General features: G+C 44.9%; 1 protein-coding gene across 18 annotated transcripts in view; it reads left to right on the top strand.

Moving 5' to 3' along the window:
• The window catches only part of LOC105497484 (cytoplasmic polyadenylation element binding protein 1), a 100,029-nt gene extending 75,522 nt beyond the window's left edge, over positions 1 to 24,507 (top strand). For 11 of the 18 annotated variants that reach the window (XM_011768620.3, XM_071099329.1, XM_071099330.1 and 8 more), the window contains 9 exons: positions 10,055 to 10,281; positions 11,931 to 12,183; positions 14,041 to 14,154; positions 14,479 to 14,568; positions 15,419 to 15,555; positions 18,334 to 18,532; positions 20,452 to 20,546; positions 21,172 to 21,252; positions 23,024 to 24,507. In XM_011768620.3, coding sequence (XP_011766922.1) covers positions 10,055 to 10,281; positions 11,931 to 12,183; positions 14,041 to 14,154; positions 14,479 to 14,568; positions 15,419 to 15,555; positions 18,334 to 18,532; positions 20,452 to 20,546; positions 21,172 to 21,252; positions 23,024 to 23,134 — 1,307 coding nt within the window. In that variant the 3' untranslated portion in view covers positions 23,135 to 24,507. Of the gene's footprint in view, positions 1 to 10,054; positions 10,282 to 11,930; positions 12,184 to 14,040; positions 14,155 to 14,478; positions 14,584 to 15,418; positions 15,556 to 18,333; positions 18,533 to 20,451; positions 20,547 to 21,171; positions 21,253 to 23,023 lie in introns of all 18 variants that reach the window. The other 7 variants (XM_071099321.1, XM_071099324.1, XM_011768612.3 and 4 more) reach the window with 1 other exon arrangement.
• The last annotated feature ends 834 nt before the right edge of the window (positions 24,508 to 25,341 follow it).

Genomic DNA, 25,341 nt, shown 5'->3' with positions numbered 1-25,341 from the left:
GACTCTTCTGTGTGCAGCGTTATTCAGCAGAAGAGTGAGGTGACTGAGACTACTTTGGGGGACCTGGAAACAATTACTCTCTTAATGATGCCTTGTACAGAAGCCCAGTGGGCAGACCAGATGTGCAGTCTAAGGATGCCAGAAGGCATGTCTGTTTTCTCCCACTCCCCTTTAGAAGTCCCTTGAGGACTAACTTGTTCACACTCTGGTTTTCTTTTCTTTTCTTTTCTTTTTTTTTTTTTGAGATGGAGTCTCACTCTGTCGCCCAAGCTGGAGTGCAGTGGCACGATCTCAGCTCACTACAACCTCTGCCTCCTGGGTTCAAGCAATTCTCTTCCTCAGCCTCCCAAGAAGCTGGGATTGTAGGCGCCCGCCACCACGCCCAGCTAATTTTTTTTTTTTTTTTTTTAAGTAGAGATGGGGTTTCACCATCTTGGCCAGGTGGGTCTTGAACTCCTGACCTTGTGATCCACCCACCTCGGCCTCCCAAAATGCTGGGATTACAGGTGTGAGCCACCGTGCCTGGCCCCACGCTTTGGTTTTCTACCCTAACTGCTAATCAGTGAATAGAATGTTTTCCTGTGCTGTGTCACTTGCAGGCTCCCCACTGATCTGCAGGCTAGATCAGCCTAAGATGAGCCGGGAGTCTTCAGCAATTTTCATCTGAAGCTTCTTCCAAACAACCATTCTGAGGTGACTTTCAGAACGGGGTTAGGTTTCTCCTGTGTGGAACATGGACTTCCTCGGTCCAACCAAAGGTGTCTTGTAAATCTTCCTCAACTCCCAGTTCTCCACTACTGTATTCCCAGCAGTAGAATAGTGCTTGGCTAATGGCTAATACATATTTTTTGAATGAGTGATGAGTGCTGAGCCACTGTGTTTAATCCTGGGTGTTTTTTCACTGCAGAGTTCAGACAAGGTCTTTCCCATTCTTCTGCCTCCCGCTTGTGTTGATATAGTTGGATGGACAAATTTTTCAAAGATCAGTATCTTGGACCCTGTAGCTTCTAGGGGATGGTGATGTACTTATACAAAGTTTTCATCATACAGTGGAGGATGAGCTCTATCGTGGAGTCAAGTAGTCTATTTGGGAAAGCTTTCAGTGCAGAGGAGGGAGAACCTGGGAAGCAATGTGGCCAGGGAGGACTCCTAGGTGAGAAAGAAGTTGAGGTGGTTAGTAACAGGGGCAGGATGTGTGCTGACCTTACAAGGGACATGAATATGTCTTTTCTGCAGGTAATGGAACTTGCCTGATGATCAAGATTGCGAGTTATACTGGGGAGAAAGGCTGTGATTGTCACTAACTTGAACTTGTGGGATCCACAGTTGGAGGGGGAAGTCCACACTGATTACTGCCACAGTAGAGATATGGTATAGAGTTGCAGATTTGGGGTCACAGGCAGAGTGGTCTGTTTTCATACCTGGAATGAATGCTACTCTCCCCTCTTCCTGTTCCTTCAGAGAGATCCTGAGCGAGCAACCTAGAACCAAGGATGGTGATAGAGAAGAAGGGTTCCAGGTATACGGCCTTATAGGCTAGAAATAATGGCTCCCGGTCTGGATTTTCCCCATTAGATTTTTTTCCCCATTAGACTATTCCCATTAGATAACAAGCATCTGACTATCATGTCTTGGGACTAGTGTCTCCTTCAGCTAAGCTAAAGCTCAGACAGTCTTACAATGCAGGCATTCACTGCCAGGCCCTTGTTGCCATTGCTAATGCTGCCATCACACTTCAGGTGCCTTTGTACTCTTGGGGAAGGCTTCCAAAAATTCGAACAGTGACTCAGCTGTAAAACCGACAGGAGTTGGCATAGAAGGTTGAAAGTAGAGAAAGTTAACAATCAGTCTAAAAATATTACTGCTGATTTGGTCTCTTATACCCTCTGAGGTAGCATTAATGAACTGGAACCCTCTGCCAGGTCCTCTCCTCCCTGTGACTTCCCTGAGAGATGTCTGTAGCTGATTTCCTGCCAGCATGTGAGTGGGGATGGGTACCTCTGTTCTAGGAAGAGCACAATGTCTTACCCATTTCTAGAAGATAGGGATTTGCTGGACACTTGGACACCAGAGCTGGAGGCACTTGATAAAATCTTAGACTTTCCATGATCCCTTGTGTTCTGGAGGCCAGGAGAGAACAGAGCAAAGAGGTCAGGGTCTTGGCCATTATTGGAGGTTGACTCTAGGACGTCTTACCACCCCTCCTCGTCCTCTAATCCATCTAGGTTAATACTTGACATTTGGACTTACGAAGTGTGCCCCAGGATGGGGAGTGGACTTTGAGATGAGACACTGGCCTGCTTTGTAAGGGACCTGTCATTTCCACTGGATTTGTTTGTGTGGCTTAAAGAGAATGCCTTTCCAGTTAGGTATGCTCGTGGCTTTGAATATAAATGGGAACAGTCTAATGCTAGCTATTCTGCTCCTTTCCTTCTGACTCCCAGCTGGTGGAATCGGTGCTGCTTACTCAGCAGCCCTACATAGGGCAAGTATGGTCTCATGAGCTGGGAGCAAGACAGGTTTTCTTTCTTGAAATGAGGTCCCCCCACTTCGCTTTGTCTTTACTGCTTTCCTTCCATTGTCTTTGCTGCTTTCCTTCTGTAGATACTCAGATAACTGCCTGGCCAGACCCTATAGAGGTACAATCAGGTCACTCTAGGGCATCTGACCATGGGTGGCCGTTTCCACAAAATTCACTTGTTCTGTGACTTGAAGGAAATATCAAACCAGCTGACAAGTTCTAGGCCTCTTGTCTTCTCGGTATCTTCTAGTCAAACTTACAGTATATCCCTTCTGATTGAATATTTGCAGGAAACTGAGCATTGCCCCTTTCTGAGCCATGAATCCAAGTCCTTTCCCTGTTTTTCTACGTGGTTGGTATATAATTCAGTGAGACACTCTTCCTTGCTCCTGTACTTGAATGTAGGAGTATATTGCAGTGGCCCTAAAGATTCCAGTAGAGTCTGGGAAGGATTGATTAGGACAGAGTGTTTTCCACCCTGCCCCTCAAGCAGAGGAGCTTTCTTCAGAAGAAATTGAGACTCAGGGAAGAAGTACTGTCGCAGATGTGATGTGGTGAGTCACTGTGGTTTTCTAAACCTCTGTTTTGGTGATGGGCTGGGTAGGGATGAGTTAAAGTTTATTCCCCTAAATCTGTATTACACTCTAAGTCAACATTGTGTCCTTAGGCTGGGTGCAGTAGCTCACACCTGTAATTCCAGCACTTTGGGAGGCCGAGGTGGGCAGTTCACAAGGTCAGGAGATCGAGACCATCCTGGCTAACACGGTGAAACCCCGTCTCTACTAAAAATACAAAAAAAAAAAAAAAAAAAAAATAGCCAAGTGTGGTGGCGGTTGCCTGTATTCCCAGCTGCTCAGGAAGCTGAGGCAGGAGAATGGCGTGAACCTGGGAGGCGGAGCTTGCAGTGAGCTGAGATCACACCACTGCACTCCAGCCTGGGCAACAGAGCGAGACTGTCTCAAAAAAACAAAACAAAACAAAACAAAAACACATTGTGTCCTTAAATTGAATATCCTTGATAGAAAAGGGTAGAGCCTCAGGGAGCATACTGGCTCTATGGAATATGTACTCTCTTTCAGTAGAATTCAGCAGTCTTTCACCTGCTTTTTGCCAGATGTTGAGCTAATTGCTATTGGAGTAGGGTGGTAAAGATGGGTCTTGGTATGCTTGGTTGAGAAGGCACAACTTTTTACACATGTGGGCCTGCAAATATCTGTGCAGATTTTTTGAGACTTTAAAAAGTATGTTTAAAAGAAGATTATTTCTTCTAATAGAGACTCCAAAAGTATTCAATTACTATCTTATCCTCTGGGATCCTCGTTCCTATTACTTGTGCTTGATTTCCCTTTGCTGATTAGATAAGTTACCTTGAAAGAGGCAAAGAAAGCCAAATGGGAATTGACTTCTGTTCCTTCCTATCATTTAAAAAAAATGGAAATAATTTCAAATTTACAGAAGTTACACAAGTAAAATTATACAAAGAATATTTGTATTCCTTTTTATCCAGAACCTCCTATTGTTGGTGTTCATTTTACCCCATTTGCTTTATCATTTGCACATTCTCTCTCCATATAGCAATACATAATTGTTTTCTGAATCATTAAGAGGAGAGATAATTGGCCCAGGCATGGTGGCTCACACCTGTGATCTGAGCACTTTGGGAGGCTGAGGCAGGAGGATTGTTTGAGCCCAGGAGTTCAAGACCAGCCTAGGAAACACAGTGGGATCCTGCCTCTACAAAAAAAAAAAAAAAAAAAAAAAATTAGCCAGACATGGTGGCATGCTGCTAGCTACTTGGGAGGCTGAGATGGGAGGTTGAGACTGCAGTGAGCTGTAATTGTGCACCTGCGCTGTAGCCTGGGTTACAGAGGGAGACCCTTGCTCAAAAAAAAAGAATAGCGATGATCTTACATATATTCATATGTAACAAAACAGTTAACTTTAGTCAATTTAAAGTTGATACACTACTTTGATTAAACTGTCATTCATATTCCAATTTTGTCAAGTGACCCAGTAATGTCCTTAAATCCTTAATAACATTTTTCTCTTTGTGCTCTAAGTAGGCCCTTGCTCCTTTTGGTTTTGCTCAGTATGAGCTTACAAAGTCCCTTGGGTTGTCTTGAATGTTTTTCACAATGATCAGCTTGTTTTGGCTATCACTTTTCCTGAAACTATGATAATCCTTACCACTCTTTTTTTATACTCTTACTTGTTCATGGTTACTGTGTCTGTCTTGCCTCTCTGTGTTGTCCTCCACTCCCACTCAGTGTTTTCAGAGAGTGAATGTCCTGTGTAGCCATGTTGATTTCTTTATCTGATGCCTTTTTTTTTCTCTTAAGTATATTTACCATTTTAGTGTGAGAACTGTATTTAAATTATAACCTCTAGTCTTTTTTTTTTGAGACAGGATTTTGCCCTGTTGCCCAGCCTGGAGTGCAATGGCCCGATCATGGCTCACTGCAGCCTCAACCTCCTAGGCTCAAGTGATCCTCCTGTCTCAGCCTCCTGAGTAACTGGGACTGTCAGTGCATGCCATAATGCCTGTCTGATTTATTTTTTTAGAGACAGGCCTTGCTGTGTTGCCCAGGGTGGTCTTGAACTCCTGACCTCAAGCAGTCCTCCTGCCTCAATCCCCCAAGGTGCTGGTATTATAGGCATAAACCACAGCACTCGGCCATAACCTCCAGTCTTTAAGTCAGAGGAAATAATTATGTATGAAAGATGTTTGGGTGTGATAAGGCAATTGATTAGGAATTTGAAGTAGCAAGCTTTGGGTTTGTATGGGTCAGTGCTTCTCAAACTTAATGTGTATACACATCTGGGGATCTTTTAAAAATGCAGATTCTGATTCAGGTCTGAGGTGGGACCCAAAATGCATTTTTAATGAGTTCCTGTAGTGGCAAGGCCCTAGATAAGATTTAAGACCCTAATATTCTAGGTCCTAAAGCAGGGACTTCTGGTAGGCAACATCACTAGTCTGTAGTTGATGGTCTTACAGGATTCAGACAAAGGAAAGGTGCTGAGGAACGTGAAGACAAACAGATGTGGAGTTCTAAAGATTTAAAAAAAAAAAAAAAGTAGCTAGTGAATGGTACTTGGAGTGGGAAAGAATCCAGTCTCTCACTCATTAGCTGTTACTTTTACAGACTGACTGCCCCAAGTCTTGGTTTCCTTTTGTTAGGATACAGTAATAATAGCCACTTCTTAGGATTTGGTGAAGACTGTTTACCTAAAGTGCTTCTAACACAGTGTTTGGCACATCACTTGCTAGACGTTCAGTAAGTTGTTAGAAGCTTAACTGAACCTGGTCCAGATTGCAGAACAGATGAATGATCATGAACTGTGAACACTTAAGGAAGTAGAGTTCGTTAGTGACCAACTTGAGTTGTCATGCCATTTTCTACTTAGGCAAGTTTATTGCTAGATTAGAGGATCACTACAGAGATAATTCCTAGCTTTGGTACAGGAATTTGACAAAGCCTCAAGATATCTTTGTAGGCACAGTAGAGAACTTTCAAGTTAGCGGAGGTAGATGGGTTTGTGGCTGGTGAAACAGGTGTACCAACACAATAGTGAATACAAATTGATGTGAATGAGAAAAGGGGTCTGTAGTGCTTACCATGTTGCTTTTTTGACTCTTTCCAAAATACCTTTTAGAAAAAACCTTGGGTGAGGACAGTTACCAGAACCCATACTTGCCATCTTTGGTGTTTTCAGACACAAGCCTTTGGGGCAGCATCCCTTCTTGAGTATTTTTTTCTGGCATTCTGCTTTATGCTGTTTCTCCCTTGACAACTCTCAGAGCTCTCTGCTGTGCCACTTGAAACTCCCCTTTTCCAGGGTTAACAAACTGGCCTCCTTCTTGTTACTGGTGCTTTAGCTGAAGACTTTTCCTTTAAGATACTGCTATGCCAAGTAGAGCCTACTCATTGTCCCAGGTCTCTGAAAATCTCAGTGTTTAACTCCAAGCCCAGTTATCACCATAGGTCTCTTTAGTGTCCACATGAATGACGTACCTAATATTTCAAACTTTCCACATTCTAAGTCAGCCATGTCTAGTTCCATACTCTGGACCTTGACATCCTCAGAGCTCTTAATCTTCACTGTCCCACCTCTTCGTGTTTATCTCATCTGCCACCCTCATTCTTCTTATCAGCCTATTGAAAACACTGATTTTCCACTTATTTGCTCCCAATCTATTGACTTTGTTCTGTCTTTAGCCTATAATGCACGACCCATTCTTCATTTCCTTTGTTGCTGTTATCATCAACTCTGTTGTCCCATTTATTCCTTCATACCCTGTTGGGGGAACAAAATCATAGCTCTGGATGGCTCCAGTGTATCTGAGCTCTGCTGGAGAAAATCCTTCAAGTCCAACTTAGTTTTCTCTTTGCTAGGCGCTGGTTCCTACTGGTACTTTTCCTTAGTTTCCCTGGTCAGCCTTCTCTGCTATCTACACAATAGCTCTGCAGATGGCCTTTTCCGTGTCTCTCAGTTACCCTTAAGATAAAATCAAGCTGGGTGCAGTGGCTCATGCCTGTAATCCTAGGACTTTGTGAGGCTGAGACAAGAGGATTGCTTGAGCTCAGGTGTTTGAGACCAGCCTGGGCAACATAGTGAGACCCTACCTCTGCTAAAAAATTTTTTAAAATCAACCGGATGTGGTAGATATTACATGCCTGTAGTCCCAGCTATTCTAGAGGCTGAGATGGAAAGATTGCTTGAGCCCAGGAAGCTTGAGGTTGAAGTAAGCCACTGCACTCCAGCCTGGGGAACAGAACTAGGCCCTGTCTCAAAAAAACAAATGACAATAAGATAAAATGAAAACTATTTAACTTAGTTGTCAGGGTTCTTTGTGATTTGAATTGTTACCTCACTGTTCATCACCCTAACTTGTTTTTGTGAAATGTGGAAAAGGATGAGGCCCTCTGGGGCATTGGTACCACTTTTAAGATGGATGCATATGATCTGTTGATTTTTCACAGTGCGTCTTTGCCAGTCTTTGCAGCATTAGGGTGGAACCTTGAATAAAATCTTCTCATATTCTGCCTTCTCAGGGCATGGACTCTACAGACTTTGATTTTGAATTTCTTTCAGGCAGGAGTTTGTCAAGGAATTTATCTTTATTTTTATTTTTTAGACAAGAGTCTTGCTCTGTTGCCCAGGCTGGAGTGCAGTGGTACAATCTCGGCTCACTGCAGCCTCTGCCTCCTGGGTTCAAGCAATCCTTGTGCCTCAGCTTCCCAAGCAGCTGGGATTATAGGCGTGCACCACCACGCCTGGCTAATTTTTGTATTTTTAGTAGAGATGGGGTTTCGCCATGTTAGGCAGGCTGGTTTCAAACTCCTGACCTCAGGTGATCCACCTGCCTCAGCCTCCCAAAGTTCTGGGATTACAGGAGTGAGCTACCACACCCGGCCAAAGGATTGTTTGAGAAGTTTGTCAAGGATTATTTCTGATGGTTATCAATCCAAGCATTTTGAGACACTTAGTTTTAGCATACAGTTAAATGCTAGAGCTTTGAAAACTGCTTCAAAAGGCAATTTCAAAGTTAGGAATGTTTCCTTGAAAAGCAAAATGCTAAACTAACTCCTTGGTGGATGTGATGTGGCTCTACCCCACCCACATCCCACAACATACATATTAGACTGGCTAGATATAAAGACTGACCAAACCAGGTGTTGGCCAGGTTGTAGAGGGACTGAAACTCTCATACTGCTGGTGGGAAGGTAAAATGGTATAGTTCCATCTACTTGGAAAAAGTATTATGGCAGTCTCTTTAAAAATTAAAGCTATTTTTACCACAAAATAATAACTAGATAAGTAGATATATCTATAGTTTCCCCTGTGTTAAATGTTAAGAATACACCTACCATGTCTTATCCAAAAGGGGAGGTCATATACCTAAAGGAGAGTGGGCTGGTCTGGTCCCATATTAACAGATTTTTGGGATCTTGTGCATATATTCCATCAATGGCATGTGTGTCTGGTACCCTGAAAGCATGCATTGATTTTAATTTCAGTCTTGAGAGGTTTATTCCTGCTTCTTGGGACTCCAGCTCCAGACAAGCATTCAAACTGACTTAGAGACCTGGGAGGAAGTCAGCTCTGGGTGACCTGTGTTTCATTTCATTGCTAGTCAGGGCTGAAGTGGGGCCAATCAGAGCCAGTTATTGAGCACTTATACATATTATTTTGGTTTTACCTCAGCCATTTTGAGGTGAATGTTCTCATTCTTCAGATGAAAAAAAAAAAAACAACTTCAAATTAAGTCTTCTTTCCTAGATTTAGCACACCCATAGCTCCATGCCAAAGCCCTCTTATTCTTCATCCTCATAGATAGAGGGTGTGCTTTGCTTAGGTTCCCCAAGGCCAAGTGTGGAAAATGTTGCTCTTTTTTTTTATGTTTCATGTTTTTTTTTTTTTTTTTTTTTGAGACGGAGTCTCGCTCTGTCGCCCAGGCTGGAGTGCAGTGGCGGGATCTCGGCTCACTGCAAGCTCCGCCTCCCGGGTTCACACCATTCTCCTGCCTCAGCCTCCCGAGTAGCTGGGACTACAGGCGCCCACAACCGCGCCCGGCTAATTTTTTGTATTTTTAGTAGAGACGGGGTTTCACCGTGGTCTCGATCTCCTGACCTTGTGATCCGCCCGCCTCGGCCTCCCAAAGTGCTGGGATTACAGGCGTGAGCCACCGCGCCCGGCATGTTTCATGTTTAAATATTTATGATGTGCTGGGTGCTACTGTGCTGAGCTCTTTCCATCTGGTATCTGATTATTGAGCTGTCCTAACAATGTTATGAAATAGTTGATACTCCACCCTAGATGCCAGTGAGAAAATAGAGGGTCAGAGAAGCTCAGTGAGCTTCCCAGAGCTCACAGACATATACAAGAGGTGTCAGACACAGGACTTGATCCCAAGCTTGTCTTAAGTCAAAGAATGGGCTTAAGCATGTCATTCTGCTTCCATCCTAAACATTTCAAGTTCAGGGGTACATTGAAGAGAATCTGTATATGTTAGAAGTTTGCATAAGTGAACCTCTCACATGAGGTGATATGCTTATGCTATACCAGATTTCTGGGGTGTGGCCTGAAATTCTATATTATAGCATTAGAAAGGTGGGAATTCTTCTAATAAACAAATTGGCAGCAGTAAAGATGAAGTATGGTTTGGGATTTCTGACTGTGCTTTAGGTATATCCAGGCATTAATAGCAGCTGTGACCAGGGTCCCCAGTGACAGTTTCCCAAATGCTGGCATTGACCTTTAAGCCTGGGTAGTAGAACCCAGCAGTTTTGCTGCTACTGTAACAGCAGGAACTCTGGTCTTCAGTCAGCCTGTAACTTCCTCTAACAGGGCCCTTGTGGTCAGGTCTCAGAGCTGGATATATATCTGTTCATTATATTGTGTTTTGCTGGCATGCTTTTAGTGGTCTTGCTTTTGGTATCTCTTGTTGGGTGGCTGTAGGAGAAGAAAGAGGCTGTTGGCTGCAAAGAAAACTAAGAGGTCATGAGGTTTCCTTTTTTGTCTTCCTAGTACTGAGCATGCTCCATAACCCACTGGGAAATGTGCTAGGAAAACCCCCCTTGAGCTTCCTGCCTCTGGATCCCCTTGGGTCTGACTTGGTGGACAAGTTTCCGGCACCCTCAGTTAGAGGATCACGCCTGGACACCCGGCCCATCCTGGACTCTCGATCTAGCAGCCCCTCTGACTCAGACACCAGTGGCTTCAGCTCTGGATCAGATCATCTCTCAGATTTGATTGTATGTAACTCATTTGGGAAAGGGGGGTTGTGGGTGGAGTTGCCTGTGTGTGTCCAAGGGGAAGGAGGGTACAATATCTATGGGATGCCTGTCCCCTGGAATGCAGGCTGGGAGATGGGATGAGGGGAGGAGTGGAGACCATTGTGAACATTTGTAGAGTTATCATCCTTAACAGAAAAGAGGATGCTTTGAAGACCCATTGAGCAATACATTTCAGGACCTGAGCTCAGGACTCTCATTTTACTAGTTACTCCAAGAATACTGGAAAACACTTAATTTCAAAAGTAAATGTGAGGGCCTTAGCAGTATTCTGTTTCTTTACCTACATGGGGTGCTTGCTTTAGCCCTTAAACAGTGTCATTTATGTACTTTGATGTATGATATCTCAAAAGCAATAACTTAAAAAATTTTAAAGTAGTAATTAGCAGAGATAGGATTTTAATCCAGATCTGACTGACTGTGGCTCCTATATTTTTTCCACTGACCCATGTCAGCTTTTTTTAATTCACACCATGATGAATCTATGAAACATTGCCTCAGTTAATTTTTGCATTTCACATTCCTTATCTACAGCCATGTATGATGTGTGTGGTCTTCATGCTAACTGGAGTTGGCAAATGAATTAGAATAGGTAGGGGATATTATAGATAGAGTAGTACAGATAATACAGATAGGGAATAGTAGAAGTAAATACAGGTGGGATTAGCAGTAAGAAATTACCCCAAAATAAGAATACAGTTTCAGATGCCTTATAAGCATTTTTTTTTTTTTTTTTTTGTGCCAAATCTCCCGAGCTGAATGTGCAGTGAATAGAATGGCTTATTTTCCCACCTTCTTCTCTTCCCCATACCCAGGACTGGCAGCATTGGTTGTGATCGCCTGTCAGCCTGTCCTAGAATGTGGAAGTTGGTGTTCTCGCTGCCCATTGGTTTTATCTGTTAAGGCTGCTTTTCTAAAAGGACAATCACATGCGGGTCTCTTTGCTTCTCCGGGCTGCAGTTACCTCTTCTGTAAAATGGGGTCAGATACAGTGCTGGTAGTTCTATGTTACTTAGATTGGACTCAGTCTTGAAAATTTATCTCATGACTGATTAATATTTGGGGATTTTAAAATATTCTGTCAATGAGTTATTCTGATAATGTGGTATCATTTCACACATGTAAATTAGAATTTAAAGGTTTGACACAGCTTATAGTGTTCTGATACATTTATGATACAATGCAGAGCTGTTATAGATAGCATTTTTGGCATTCGACTTTCTAGGAATCTGACCAAAGAAAACAAAAAATATGAAGAAGCTACATCTTAATTTTTGTTTATGGTTCTGAAAACTTGGAAAGTATATATGTAGCAGGAAGAGTATGGGTCAGTGAGATGTACCTTGTTCCCTAAATAGAATATGATAAATGCATTTTAAATGGCTATAAAGACTGGCAATATGGAAAAATTGCTGAATGAGGAGAGAAGGAGAATTTGTTTAAATTATAGTATAACTAGAACTAATCAAAACTGCTCAGGAAGAAAGTCTAAAAGAATATATATCAAATGCTAAATGTCTGTTGGATGTTTTTAATAATTTCTATAATGTGATTATTACTTTATAACAAAACTGTCCTTTAAAACCCTGTCTTCCTTTTTCCTCCCCTAGTCAAGCCTTCGCATTTCCCCACCTCTGCCCTTCCTGTCTCTGACAGGGGGTGGTCCCAGGGACCCTTTAAAGATGGGGGTAGGGTCTCGGATGGACCAAGAGCAAGCTGCTCTTGCTGCAGTCACTCCCTCCCCAACCAGTGCTTCAAAGAGATGGCCAGGAGCTTCTGTGTGGCCATCCTGGGACCTCCTCGAAGCTCCCAAAGACCCCTTCAGCATAGAGAGAGAGGCCAGGCTGCACCGACAAGCTGCAGGTGAGTGTGCCTTGAGCATGTGTGGGGCCTGAGGCCTCATTCTGGGAGCACAGAGGAAGTGACCTTAGTTCACACGCTTGTGAACTGTCTAGAGGAGGCTTGGTTGCATGGTGAAGTCTCCAGATCTGCAAAGAATTATCTTTCTGTGGAGTAAGTGCTAATGGGAACAAACTCAGGACCTTCTTGAGGCTGAGTGGAGAGGAAAGAGGCAGATAATCTGGCACATGCATGTGCCACAGCACAAGGGGCTGGCTCTGTCTCTCACTTGTGCCCTTCCATGGAGACTGGCTGTGTGCTGCTCTTGCTTTTACTTCTTCCACGGGTGGATGTCCTCAAGAGAAACTCTGGAAGGGATGTCCAGAATTTTGTCTACCCTCTCCACATTCTAATTCAAAGACAGTCAGACACAACTCATGCTGGACCTTTCTTCCCCGAGGCTTTCTGATTGGTACACTCACGGATGCACTGGGGAAGGAGGGGTCCATTTGTCAACCTCTAAGGTAAGGAATGTCACCAGATGTCCTGGTCTCTTAGGAATCCTTAAGGTTCTGACATTTAAATTATCTTAGGCTGGCCTTGGTGGCTCAGCACTTAAGCAGAGGCAGCAGGATGGCTTGAGCCCAGGAGTTGCCCAACCTGGGAAACATAGCGAGACCCCATCTCTATATATTTTAAAAGGTTTAAAAAATAAATTATCTTAAGTATGTATTGTTTGTTTTTCATCTTTGTCTAGTACCGCTCCAGGGAGAAGTTCATTAACCACTGGCTCTTCTGAGGTCCTGAATTTGATGACTAAGTGTTAGTTTCTCCATTCCATTTATTTCCGTGTATCTGTTTGCTCACAGAGTTGGGCTGGATCTCATTCTTCTCTGATAGTGCTGTGCCCTGTTCACCTAATGATTTTGGCAGCCCATCTTAGTACTTTTTCTGGTGCCATTGTTTTCATATGAAATGACATTACCATGCTTTTGAACGAGACCATTATATTCTGTTTTTGTCGTAAAAGATTGCTGACATTGCCCAGTTTCTTGCTGTAGCAACACCTTGGGCCTATTCCTTTTAGGAAGTGTCCTTCCACATCTTTGTCCTGAATGAAAATGATAGTTCCTTTCATTGGCTGTCTGCCTCTTTGCTGAAAGAGGAGGGTGAAATAAATGGGCAAGAACTAACTAGTCCTCACTAAGGTCAGTCTCTGATTTGGAAAGGTACAAACAGTGGGGACAGGATTGAAGACTGATTATCTTACCATGTTGACATCAAGGAAGGCCCATTGTCCATTTGGGTGCTATAAAGATGAGTCTGGCTTGGAACAGTTGTGACATTCTTGTCTTACTGGGTTGCTAGTGCTGGTTTTTATTGGCAGTGTCCTAACTTCTGTGATTAATGAGTTCAGAACCAAGACAGGGAAACAGAATAGAATGTTTCTCATTTGAACATTGGGGAGAAGGCCCATTTGTACCAGTAAGCCTGTAAGATGTTCTATTGCTCTGTTTATTTTCAAGTAATTATGAATTAGTAGTACTGTAAGCAATAAGATAAAACTGCTTTGTGGTTAGCATATTAGTTGAATGTTTGAAAATAACATGGGGTGTAAATTTTTACCCTACACATCTGGCTTGGCATTCCTTTCCATTTTAGTGGGGACAGAATTAGCAAAGTAGGATTATCATACTTGACTGAGTGGATTGGTGAGACATAGGTTTCTTGCTTTTCGGAATAATCATGGATATTCTCTCAGGCATCTGGGCAAGGATTGTGGCCAGTCAGGTTCTTACTGGACAAGCTCACCCCAGGGAAGAGTGGTGGCTTTGCTGATTTTCTAACCTCCCCTGTTTATCTCTTTGCCATCTACCAAAGCTGTGAATGAAGCCACCTGTACCTGGAGTGGCCAGCTTCCTCCCCGGAACTATAAGAACCCCATCTACTCTTGCAAGGTGTTTCTAGGAGGTGTTCCTTGGGATATTACAGAAGGTGAGCTGTCTCTAAGACCTCCTGCTTTAAGAGTAGAAGGGTGGGGCATGTCTTTCAGGAGCATGAAACTTGGAATTGAGGCCAGGGGCTGAATTCCCTGCCTGAGTTCAGGGGTATTACATGAGTGTCTGAGGGGAGAGGTGCAATTCATATACCCCCATAGTGCTCCTATGTCGGGAGCTTACACCAGAGATCAGCATCCATTTCTGAGTTGTCAGTCAGTGGGGATGAGCCAGGGAGGAGAATGCTGGTGATTCTGTGTTTGCGTCTTTACTGGGAAGGATGGTTCCTCAGCTTCTGCCATTGTTTTCTGTCTCTTTGCAGCTGGATTAGTTAACACCTTCCGTGTTTTTGGCTCTTTGAGTGTGGAGTGGCCTGGTAAGGATGGCAAGCACCCCCGGTGTCCTCCCAAAGGTAATATGCCTAAAGGTAATAAAGACATGGTAGGAGCTTTTTTTTCCCTTCCCTAGAACATAACTGCACCTATGGGTGCTGGGATGTCACAGCTGCATGTTGGTAACATGGTGGGCACTCCAGGGCACAGACCTGTCATCTGTCAGCACTTTCTCTTCAACCTAACACGTCCCTCTATTTCTTCGGAGCTAATGTTGCATCTGTCCAGACTTACACAGCAGTGGGAGCTGCCTCTGAAACCCCTTCCTTGTACACTTCTGTCTAAACCTGAACCCAAGCAGCACCTTTCCTCTCAAAATAAGGCGTTTGAAAAGCTTTCCCTTGCCTGCCTGTCCTGCCCAGTTATGTTGTTGCCTGACCTAATTCTGAAGTCCCTTTGGAGTTGGCAGGAATGAGGACCAAGCATCTGATTCCTCACTGGTCTGAAATGAGATCCCCTCCCTGTAGAAAGGAGCAGCTGCTATTTTCACCCTGCTCCATCTTCATTGAACTGAACTAATGGTTTAAGTAGGCATTTAAAGCAATAACTGCCACCTTCCTGCCCCCAGGAAAGCCTGGCTCTGCTGACCTGAACATGCTGTGTGTTCTGGCATAGAGAGCTGTGGTAATGGTGGGATCTCTCTGTCTCAGCTTGCCAGTCCTTTCCTTCACCAGGGTGGGAGGGAGGCCAACAACCCTGGGCATCTGCATAGCAAATGCTTCCACTCAACAAGACTTTTCAGGAGTAAAACAAAAATGTATCTTATACACAAGGCCTTCTTTCTTGGAAGAAACTCCCTGCTGCAAAGCCAAGGCTGAGGAGTGGCCACCTAAGGGATATTAATGTGATTTTTCCTCTCATTGGGAATAGGGTATGTGTATCTGGTCTTCGAACTGGAGAAGTCTGTCCGAGCCTTGCTTCAGGCTTGCTCTCATGACCCGCTGAGCCCAGATGGCCTGAGTGAATATTATTTCAAGATGTCCAGCCGAAGGATGCGCTGCAAGGAGGTGAGTTAGCATGATGTCCTTTCTAGATCAAGGTTCTTGGCATATTGAGGCACTGGATTTTCTTGGGGTAGGTGGATAGGCAGGCTGCAGGCAAGGAGTATTCCTGCTGAGGCAAGAAGGCTCTTCTTCTCCCACAATAAAATAGCAGTATCCTCTCAATTATATAAAAAAGAAAAGAAAGCAACCTTTGGGCCTTAATGGGGTATGTGCATGCACACATGCGCGTGCCTGCCCATGGTAATCAAACTGTCTCCCAGCCTTTACTCTACTCTTCTTTCTTGAAGCCAACACTTTAGTTTTAAACCTCTTGTCTTAGAATTGAAATTGAGAACAGCAGACTTCTCTACTTGTACTTAACTGATAAACCTACAGCTGTTTTTCCCTGGTCCTGCCCTTCCTGTGCCTTCTTACCTCCCAGTCTGTGGGGGTGAATTCCTCTTTAGCCCACATCCACCTGTGGGTCACTTCTTCATTCTCATTCGGGGCTTTATTTAGTTTTGTGGGTTTTCCCCATAAGATTCTCTCTTCCTACGTCTTTTCTAATATCAGCCTTATGTATCCTTGGCAGCATGGGTCTCTAACGAGTTTATCTCACCTGGGGATCTCATTGCTCATTCTTGGGCCTTATCCCAGACTTACTGAATCACTCTGGGTGGAATTTAGGAATCTCCAACTGAACAAAGATCCCCAAGTGGATCTAGTGGATAGTGTTTGAGAATCACTTGTCAAAGCAAGTTTTGAGCTCCGGAATCAGTGTGGTGTTAGATTCAAGAGCACACAACTTTTGTGACATAGGACTAGACATTTAATATCTCTGAAACTTTGTTTCCTCTTCTCTTCTATAAAATGGGAAACGAAAATGCCTATTTTAGTAAAAAGATCAGTGATTGCCAGGGGTTTAGCATGAAGGGATGAATCAGTGAAACTATTCTGTATATGGTGGATACATGTCATTATACTTTGGTTCAAACCCATAGAATGTAAAACAAACACCAAGAGTGAACCCTGATGTAAACCATGGACTTTGAGTGGTGATGATGTGTCAGTATAAACAAATGTTCCACTCGCATGCGGGATCCTGATAGTGGAGAAGTCACACAAGTGTGGGGGCAGAGAGTATTTGGGAAATCCCCGTACTTTCTGCTCAGATTTACTGTGAACCTTAAAGCTTCTCTAAAAACAATCTATAAGGTAAGAGGGGAAATGCCTATTTTATTGGGATGGTCACATTAGATTTAAAATAAATCCATGTAACAAAGCTGGCTCTTGTTCTGCGTTATTGAGAGGGCAGGCTCGTCCTCTGGCTACCCACAGTGACCCACAGCTTCTGTACCTTATCTGCTTCCTTACTGTGTGGAGCTTGTGTAGTCATCTCACCTTAGTAAATGTTCTAGGACTTACTTAACATGCTCCTTCCTCCCCTCCTGCTTTCACAACCAGAGATGGCCATATGCATATCACAGAGCCCCTCCCCTTCCTCAGTGCCCCTGTTGACACCATCCTGTCTCCCATTCCCTCCTCATCGCCTACAGGGATTTAATCTTTCTTTGATTCACTGGCTATAGGCTGATGCGGTTCTCCTTCCTCTCTGACTTTTTCCTTTGCGTTCCCCTCCCCGCCAGCACCAGTATAGCCAATCTTTGACTCCCTCCTATCTTCTTTTCTAGTTCAGATAAATGACTCACTTTTGTGGCTCCTCTCATCTTTAGACCCAGATTCACCTTTCTAGCCTCATGTCCTACCTGAGCCCCACCTTCCTGTGGTACCCTCCTTCAGGATGTCTTGTAATCCCAAACTCTTTTGTGGGCAAAATGGGCTTTTTCATCTTCCAGTGAAATTGGCTCCCCTCTCGTAACTTCTGCCAGGTCCTCTCATCCCACGACTGTGTAGGCCCAGCACCTACCAGGCCTGATTCTTCCTTGCTTGCCCATCCTGCTTATGCCATCTGAGTACTGCAGACTCTCTGTTGAAGAATCTCTTTGGTCTTGGCCTGTTCTCTGCTCATTGCCACCAGCCTTATCCAAGTCTTAATCACCTGTCCTTTGAAAGTACTGTTTTTGCCTCCTTGCTGGTTTCTGCCTCAGATCTCTTCCTGCTTCAAGACATATTTTTAGATCTTCACTTCGTTCTGGAGTCCTACACTTGCTCTACCAGGTTTTGTTCCAGGTTCAGGAGATTCAGAGGCAAAGGACACGGTCAGCCCCAGCCCTTCAAGACTCCAGGGATCTTGTATGTGACTTTCTACCCAGCCTCTCTTCAGTCATTTCCACTGCTCTGGGCACAAACTCTCTGAAGCCTAGGTTGGGCCAGTAACCATCTCATATAAATATCATAAGCACTCCCATCCCTCTGTCCTTTAGGATCCTATCCTTTAATTTCTCTGAGTCCTTCCTTTCTTGAGGACCTCAGATTATGCTCTTTTCATCAGTGGCCACGGCCCTTTGTTGGAACCTCACAGTTGGAAGTTGAAATAGAATGCTGGGCTCCTGGGTTTGGTCATGTGGTACTTTTTTGCTTACTCTCCAGCATGAGTGAGTACTCTGTCCACTTGTACCATTCTGGACACATGGACTCAGTAAAATTCAACTCCAGTTGGGGTGGAATAAGGGTGGTTTATTGGATGCCTGTGTGCCTGAGACTGGGCAACAACACCTTTTCACCCCTGTAAGGGCCTTAGCAGCCCAGCTTCAGTATCTCCAGAGCATGTGCCTTGCCATGCAAGCGCCTCTCTCTCTGTGGCTCTCTGCCAGGGCTGATACACCTTTGGGTGGTTTTCAGGTGCAGGTGATCCCCTGGGTATTAGCCGACAGTAACTTTGTCCGGAGCCCATCTCAGAGGCTTGACCCCAGCAGGACGGTGTTTGTTGGTGCTCTGCATGGAATGCTAAATGCTGAGGCCCTGGCAGCCATCTTGAACGACCTATTTGGTGGAGTGGTGTATGCTGGGATTGACACAGATAAGCACAAGTATCCCATTGGTAAGTGTCCCACTTCTGTGTGCTAAAGCTTGGTTGGCCCCTGGGAGTAGACCAAGATTGTGATACTTCCCCATGGGAGTGAGGAGAGAGGCCTGACCCAGGTCTGCAGATCAGCATACCAGCACCTTAATATCTTTTTCTAGACAAGTCACGAGTACTGGCCCTTCTGTATCTACCCCTCTACCCACCATCTCAGACCATGCAGTGGGAGAAAAAGCAGTTGGAGACTACAAGAGGTGATAAGAAGTGAGAGTGAGGTGTAGGAACTTTGTTGGAAGCTTAGAGTTTACAGCCAAACCAGTTTGGAACAGACAACAGGTGTTCAGGAAAAGGCTGCAGTTCTCTGTACTTGCCCGGTTTCTTTTATTAAAAGTTCTTGAAAAGCTCTGGCATTATCTAAGGTCAGAGACCAGGTCAGGCTGGAGGAGGACTTTCTGAGTGAGTCAGGCAACAGAGTGTGGCCTGTGCTTCCCTAACTCAGAAGTCTGTGGGCTTAACCACTAGGTTTTGATCAGCTCCTCTGAGAAAGGAGGTCAATTCACTAGTCCTGGCAAAATGTCAATGATGGGGTATGGAGGTAGAGCAGAGCCTGAACTCTGTGATTAAGATGTGGCTAACCCACCTCCCCAAATGCTTAGTCTTCACACCCACACTGAATCTGGTCAGGAAGGAGCACCGTGTACTTACCAATGCTGTGCAGCAGATTGAGAACAGGGACTTCAGAAGCTGCAGGAGCGGAGGAGGCACTTGGCAGGATGGGGCTTCTTCCAGCTCTCCTAATAGGTCTCCAGAGTGCCTCCAGGCTAGGAGAGGTTCAGTTCAACTGCTGGGCTTACCCTTCAGACAAGTGTTCTATCTGCATCTTGGCTTCCACTCTGAAACCTTTAACCTTACCTATGCTTCTACCTGCACTGAAGGAGTCCCGTCCCTGCCCTGCCCTGCCCTGCCCTGCCATCTTGATCAGCAAATTCTTCCCCCATTCCTGAATGGTTTGCGCTAACATGATCTCCACTGTCAAATATGGTACGAATATGGTAGCCACCAGCTAAATGTGGCCCCATTGAGTTTTGGAAACATGGCTGTTGTCACATTTGGAAATAATATTTTTAACATACAGGGTTAAATAAAATTTTTTTTTTTTTTTGAGATGGAGTCTCACTCTGTTGCCGTGCTGGAGTACTGTGGTGTGATCTCGGCTCACTGCAGCCTCTGCCTTCTGGGTTCAAGTGATTCTCCTGCCTCAGCCTCCTGAGTAGCTGGGACTACAGGCGTCTGCCACCACGCTCAGCTAATTTTTGTATTTTTAGTGGCGACAGGGTTTCACCATGTTGGCCAGGATGTTCTCCATCTCTTGACCTCATGATCTGCCCACCTTGGCCTCCCAAAGTGCTGGGATTACAGGCGTGAGCCATCGTGCCCGGCCAATAAAATATATTATTAAAATTAATGTCACCACTTTAAAATGTCAATGTGATGACTAGAAAATTTAAAATTACATAAGGGCTGGCTGTGACGGCTTATGGCTATAATCCCAGCACTTCGGGAGGCCGAGGTGGGCGGATCGTTTGAGTCCAGGAGTTCGAGACCAGCCTGGACAATATGGTGAAACCCTGGCTCTACAAAAAATACAAAAATTAGCCAGGCGTGGTGGCTCATGCCTGTAGTCCCAGCTACTTGGGAGGCTGAGGCAGGAGGATTGTTTGATCCCGGGATGCAGAGGTTGCAGGGAGCTGAGATCACGCCATTATACTCCAGCCTGGGTGACAGAGGGAGACCCTGTCTCAAAAAATAAAGTAACATCGTAGCTTACATTAGATTTCTGTTGGACAGCACTGGTATCATAAAGGGTTTCCTGCATTTTAAAAGAGTAGCATTTGGGAGAATTTGGTTAGAAGGGAAGCTTGTGTCTGTTGTCCTAGGATCTGGTCGTGTGACTTTCAATAACCAACGGAGTTACCTGAAAGCAGTCAGCGCTGCTTTTGTGGAGATCAAAACCACCAAGTTCACAAAGAAGGTGAGTTGGCTGGTTTATGCCCTTACTCTGGAGTATATGAGAGGGATTTGGGCAGTTACTACCCAGGGCAGGCCTGAGACCTGAAGCTGTGTTTGTGCTGGGTGTGTTTAGGGAAGTGAGCCAAACTCCAGAGAATTAACATTGAGGTTAGGGTTTGGGAGTGGGCTTGGTCTTTGTACACCCAGGAGGAAGGGAACTGGGACTGTTGAGCCTCTTTAGTGTGTAGGGTGCCTTCCCTCACTGTGGTATTTCTCTGGCATTGCTGAGTAGCCTGACTTCCCATTTTCCAACCTTTCGGGAATCCTCTGAACACTTGCTCATATTGCTAATTGATAGAGGGCTGAGGTACAGTTTGCCGAGAGGACCAGGCATATTAAGGTGTGTGGTTGCCTGAATTCCAGAGGCATCCAGCCTGACTCTTCTTGGTGTAGGAGTCTGCTCTCTAGAACCCCTTTCTGTGCTTCAGGCCCATAATTCTCTGCAAGCCTCCTTTAAAACAGGCAAATAACCTGCATTCCGATATCCTGCATTCCTGTGTGTGGCCAATAATATGTACTTCTTCTATAGCCTATTGAGCCTCCTGGTAAGAAGAGCCACTTCGTCATCTTATTTTGCTTTTGTGCAGGTTCAGATTGACCCCTACCTAGAAGATTCTCTGTGTCATATCTGCAGTTCTCAGCCTGGTCCTTTCTTCTGTCGAGATCAGGTGGGTCCGATGTCTGTGAAGTCCCTGCCCTCAATTAAAAATTGTTTGCTGGGTGTGGTGGTTCACACCTGTAATCCCAGCACTTTGGGAGGCTGAGGCGGGCGGATCCTGAGGTCAGGAGTTTGAGACCAGCCTGGCCAACATGGTGAAACCCCGTCTGTACTAAAAATACAAAAATTAGCCTGGCATGGTGGTGTGTGCCTGTAATCCCAGCTACTCAGAAGGCTGAGGCAGGCGAATAGCTTGAACCCAGGAGGCAGAGGTTGCAGTGAGCCGAGATCACGCCACTGCACTTCAGTCTAGGGCAGAGCGAGACTCCGTGTCAAAAAAAAAAAAAAAAAAAAAAAAATTTTTTTTACGCCAACTTCATGACATTGAATGTTGGAGTTCCGAGGTACCTTGTGTTGTCTGAGAGCATAGAGGAGGCAGCAGTATGTTTGCTGAAGGTCAAACCAGGGACACACTTTAGATAGCTTTATCCAGAACTCTTAGGAAAATATGTTGAATTGAGTCTTTATACTTTGGCCTTTTTCTTGCCTGGGATGTTGCTATGCAGTATGCCACTATTGCTGAGAGGTGGTTTTATAGATGATAGAAGCCTGACTGGGTATGATCAGCAGTACGTAGAAGCCAGGCTCAGCTGCTCTAACCCTGAGGCCTTCTAAGCTGATTTTTTCTCTACTCAAGGGCTTCCTCCTCCTTTGCATCTGAACTTCTGGACAACTTTGATATTTGCACCTGGGCTGTACCTGTCAGTGACAGGCAGAAAGCAGCGAGGTGGCTTTCTATTGAATGTTCCTGGGTGATGGAATGTGGATCTGGATGCGTTTGGCAGTGCTTCTCAAACCTTAATTACAGACACATCACCTGAGGATCTTAGATTCTGATTCGATGGGTTTGGGATGGACCCTGAGATTCCATGTTTCCAACACGTATCCAAGTGGTGTCAGTGCTGCTAGTCAGCATCATCCTTTGACAGGTGTTAGGGGAAGTTTGGAACCTCTTAGGACACCAGCAGCAGTCCATCCATGCTTAGTGGGTGCTTTTTAAATTTTATTTAAAATTTTTTTGCAGTAATGCCATTGCTCAGATTTGGAGTCTCCTGTATATGGTTAAACCGAGGCTCTCAAGTGAGAGTTTGAAGTTAAGTTTGGATTGTTAGCTAAAGCCTGAGAACGAGTATCGTATCTCTCTGATCAGGCTCATCTACCAGGCTTTTATGGATCTGGATCTTTCACAGATAATCTCCATAGTCAGATAACTGCTCAGACATTAGTGGCTTGCCTGAGGTTACACAGCAACCCAGAGATGGGACTAGACTGAGAAACAAACCCAGTCACCTCTCCTCACTTAATGGGAAGAAAGCAGGATGTTGCCTAGCATTAGAATTTGTTGTCAGTGTCTTTATACATTCTCCATGTTAGCAACCATGTGATACAACTACTTTGTAGGAGGTGAGAAGGGCAGGGGAACAGGACAGCGGCTGTCATGGTTAGAGGAGATAAGAGAAACTAGCATGGTCTCTGTACACACTAGGAGCCCGACATGTTTAAGTAAGGGGACCTGTAACAAGGATGGCGGGTTTGCCATAGTTAATCAGGCTTCTGTGTTGGGGTGAGAGCGCTTCTAGGGACCATCTCTTCTAATCCATAGAGGCCATCGGGAGTCTCCCACCCCTTCTCCAAACAGAACAAGCAGCTCATGCAACAGCTCCTTTGTCTGGTGCTGACACAGGCATTATGGCATCCTCCTTTTTGTTCCCTCAACCCAGGTCTGCTTCAAATACTTCTGCCGGAGCTGCTGGCACTGGCGGCACAGCATGGAGGGCCTGCGCCACCACAGCCCCCTGATGCGGAACCAGAAGAACCGAGATTCCAGCTAGAGGAGCTGGCCTTGCCCAGTGGCCTGTGGCGCCTGAAGCTGGCAGGTCAGGCAAGCAGCCTGCACCACCCTGCCATTGGCGACCAGGGAGCTGGCTTCCCGAGGACAAGGGAAAATTGTAGTCACCTTTGCACTTGCTGAATCTGTCTTTGTTTCTGCACTAATTAATGCACATTGAGTTTTGTCGGGTTTTGTTTTCAGGGGGTATGCCAGGGGCAAGGACTCTCTGGCTTACCCTCCAAGCGACTCTGTAGTTTTCCCAGATTTTAGTTCCTCATTTTGCAGATGAAAAGCGGGGAAAAAAAAAAAAAAAAAAAAAAGAACTACGTGTCCAGAAGGTATTGAGGTATTTACACGGATGCCTACACCTAGGTTTATTTATTAAAAGCGCTTTTTTACATTCCTTGCAATACTGATGGTGATGATGCGCAGGTCTCATTGGTTTCATTCTTGCAGTTGCCATACAGTGCCTTTCCATTTATTTAACCCCCACCTGAACGGCATAAACTGAGTGTTCAGCTGGTGTTTTTTACTGTAAACAATAAGGAGACTTTGCTCTTCATTTAAACCAAAATCATATTTCATATTTTACGCTCGAGGGTTTTTACCGGTTCCTTTTTACACTCCTTAAAAACAGTTTTTAAGTCGTTTGGAACAAGATATTTTTTCTTTCCTGGCAGCTTTTAACATTATAGCCAATTTGTGTCTGGGGGACTGCTGGTCACTGTTTCTCACAGTTGCAAATCAAGGCATTTGCAACCAAGAAAAAAAAATGTTTTTGTTTTATTTGAAACTGGACCGGATAAACGGTGTTTGAGCGGCTGCTGTATATAGTTTTAAATGGTTTATTGCACCTCCTTAAGTTGCACTTATGTGGGGGGGTGGGGTTGATAGAAGTTTTTAAATCACAAAGTCACAGGACTTTTTTCTTTTGTAACTGAGCTAAAAAGGGCTGCTTTTCAGTGGGGGCAGATGAAGGCTCACAGGAGCCCTTTCTCTTAGAGGGGACAAGTACCCTTCCCTTATATCTTTAATTTGAGGAATGTATGAGATAACAGTTGCAGTTGACTGAAATGCTACTGGAATTTGAAAACTTGACTTTTTTCTTTCCTTTTTTTTTGAAAAAGAAAACACAAAAACTACTTGCCCCTCCTAGGGAAGCTGTGTGCCAAAGAACCAGTGTCATAACCCCTCCCTCCTGCTGAGCTGATGTTGCATTGTTGCATATCCCAGCTACTCTGTGGGTTTTGTGAAGCTGTGTGTGAAGTCTCTACCTCATTGTAGTATATGCAGGCAAGACTGCACTCTCCTACAGATGTGTGGAGTAAGCTGTGGTGTAGTTTTTTTGGCACATAATAAACACGTTGCAGCAGAGTTCTGGTTTTGTCTCTGTGTTTGAGGTCTGGGAGCAGGGGGCTAATGGGGAGTAAGGGAGTAATGGCGCAGCCGTAGCTTGTTTCCTTGGATTTCTGTGATGGGATCCCGGCCCAGGATAATAGTGGGACCATGTGGGAGACCTGCCCTGTGAGTACTTCTTGGTCCTTTCTATCATCAAATACATTTTGGAGATGCCTCTCCAGTGGGTGGGTGCTTCTAGCCCAAATATAAAAAGTCCTCACATCTTAGCTTCTCAGGGGTCCTCACAGCCTCCAGGCCCAGCCTGGAGAATGCTGGAGGCACAGCTGCTCATGGGCCAGCAGAAGCCACTTGTTCTCAGCTTCTCTTGCAATTCTTGGCTTATTACTTCTTCAGAGGCTGCTCATCCTCTTGGACCCACCTATGATGACTGAGTTCCTTTCTGAGAGGGAATGATTTGGTTTTTGCTGTTCAGAGAGCCCTGTCAATTGAACTTTTTTAGAGCTCACAGGATCTGTGGCAAGGTCTGCTGATTTTTTTTTTTTTCCCAGTCGAGTTGGCCTGGGTCCAGCTGTTGGACTGATTCTTTGGGAACCTCCAACTTAGTCTGAGGTAGAGGGAACCCGGCATACTGAAGCTGGCTCTTGTGAGAGAGGTGCAAGAACTATTGGGCAAGGTGGGGGAGTCTCCTCACAAAATGAGAGGCCTGGCCGGGCACGGTGGCTCAGGCCTGTAATCCCAGCACTTTGGGAGGCCAAGATGGGCAGATCACGAGGTCAGGATTTTGAGACCAGCCTGGCCAACATGGTGAAACCCCGTCTCTATTGAAAATACAAAAAATTAGCCGGGTGT

Source organism: Macaca nemestrina, chromosome 7 (assembly GCF_043159975.1).
Source record: "Macaca nemestrina isolate mMacNem1 chromosome 7, mMacNem.hap1, whole genome shotgun sequence".
Classification (NCBI taxonomy): Eukaryota; Metazoa; Chordata; class Mammalia; order Primates; family Cercopithecidae; genus Macaca; species Macaca nemestrina.
This window is presented reverse-complemented; position numbering and strand designations above follow the sequence as displayed.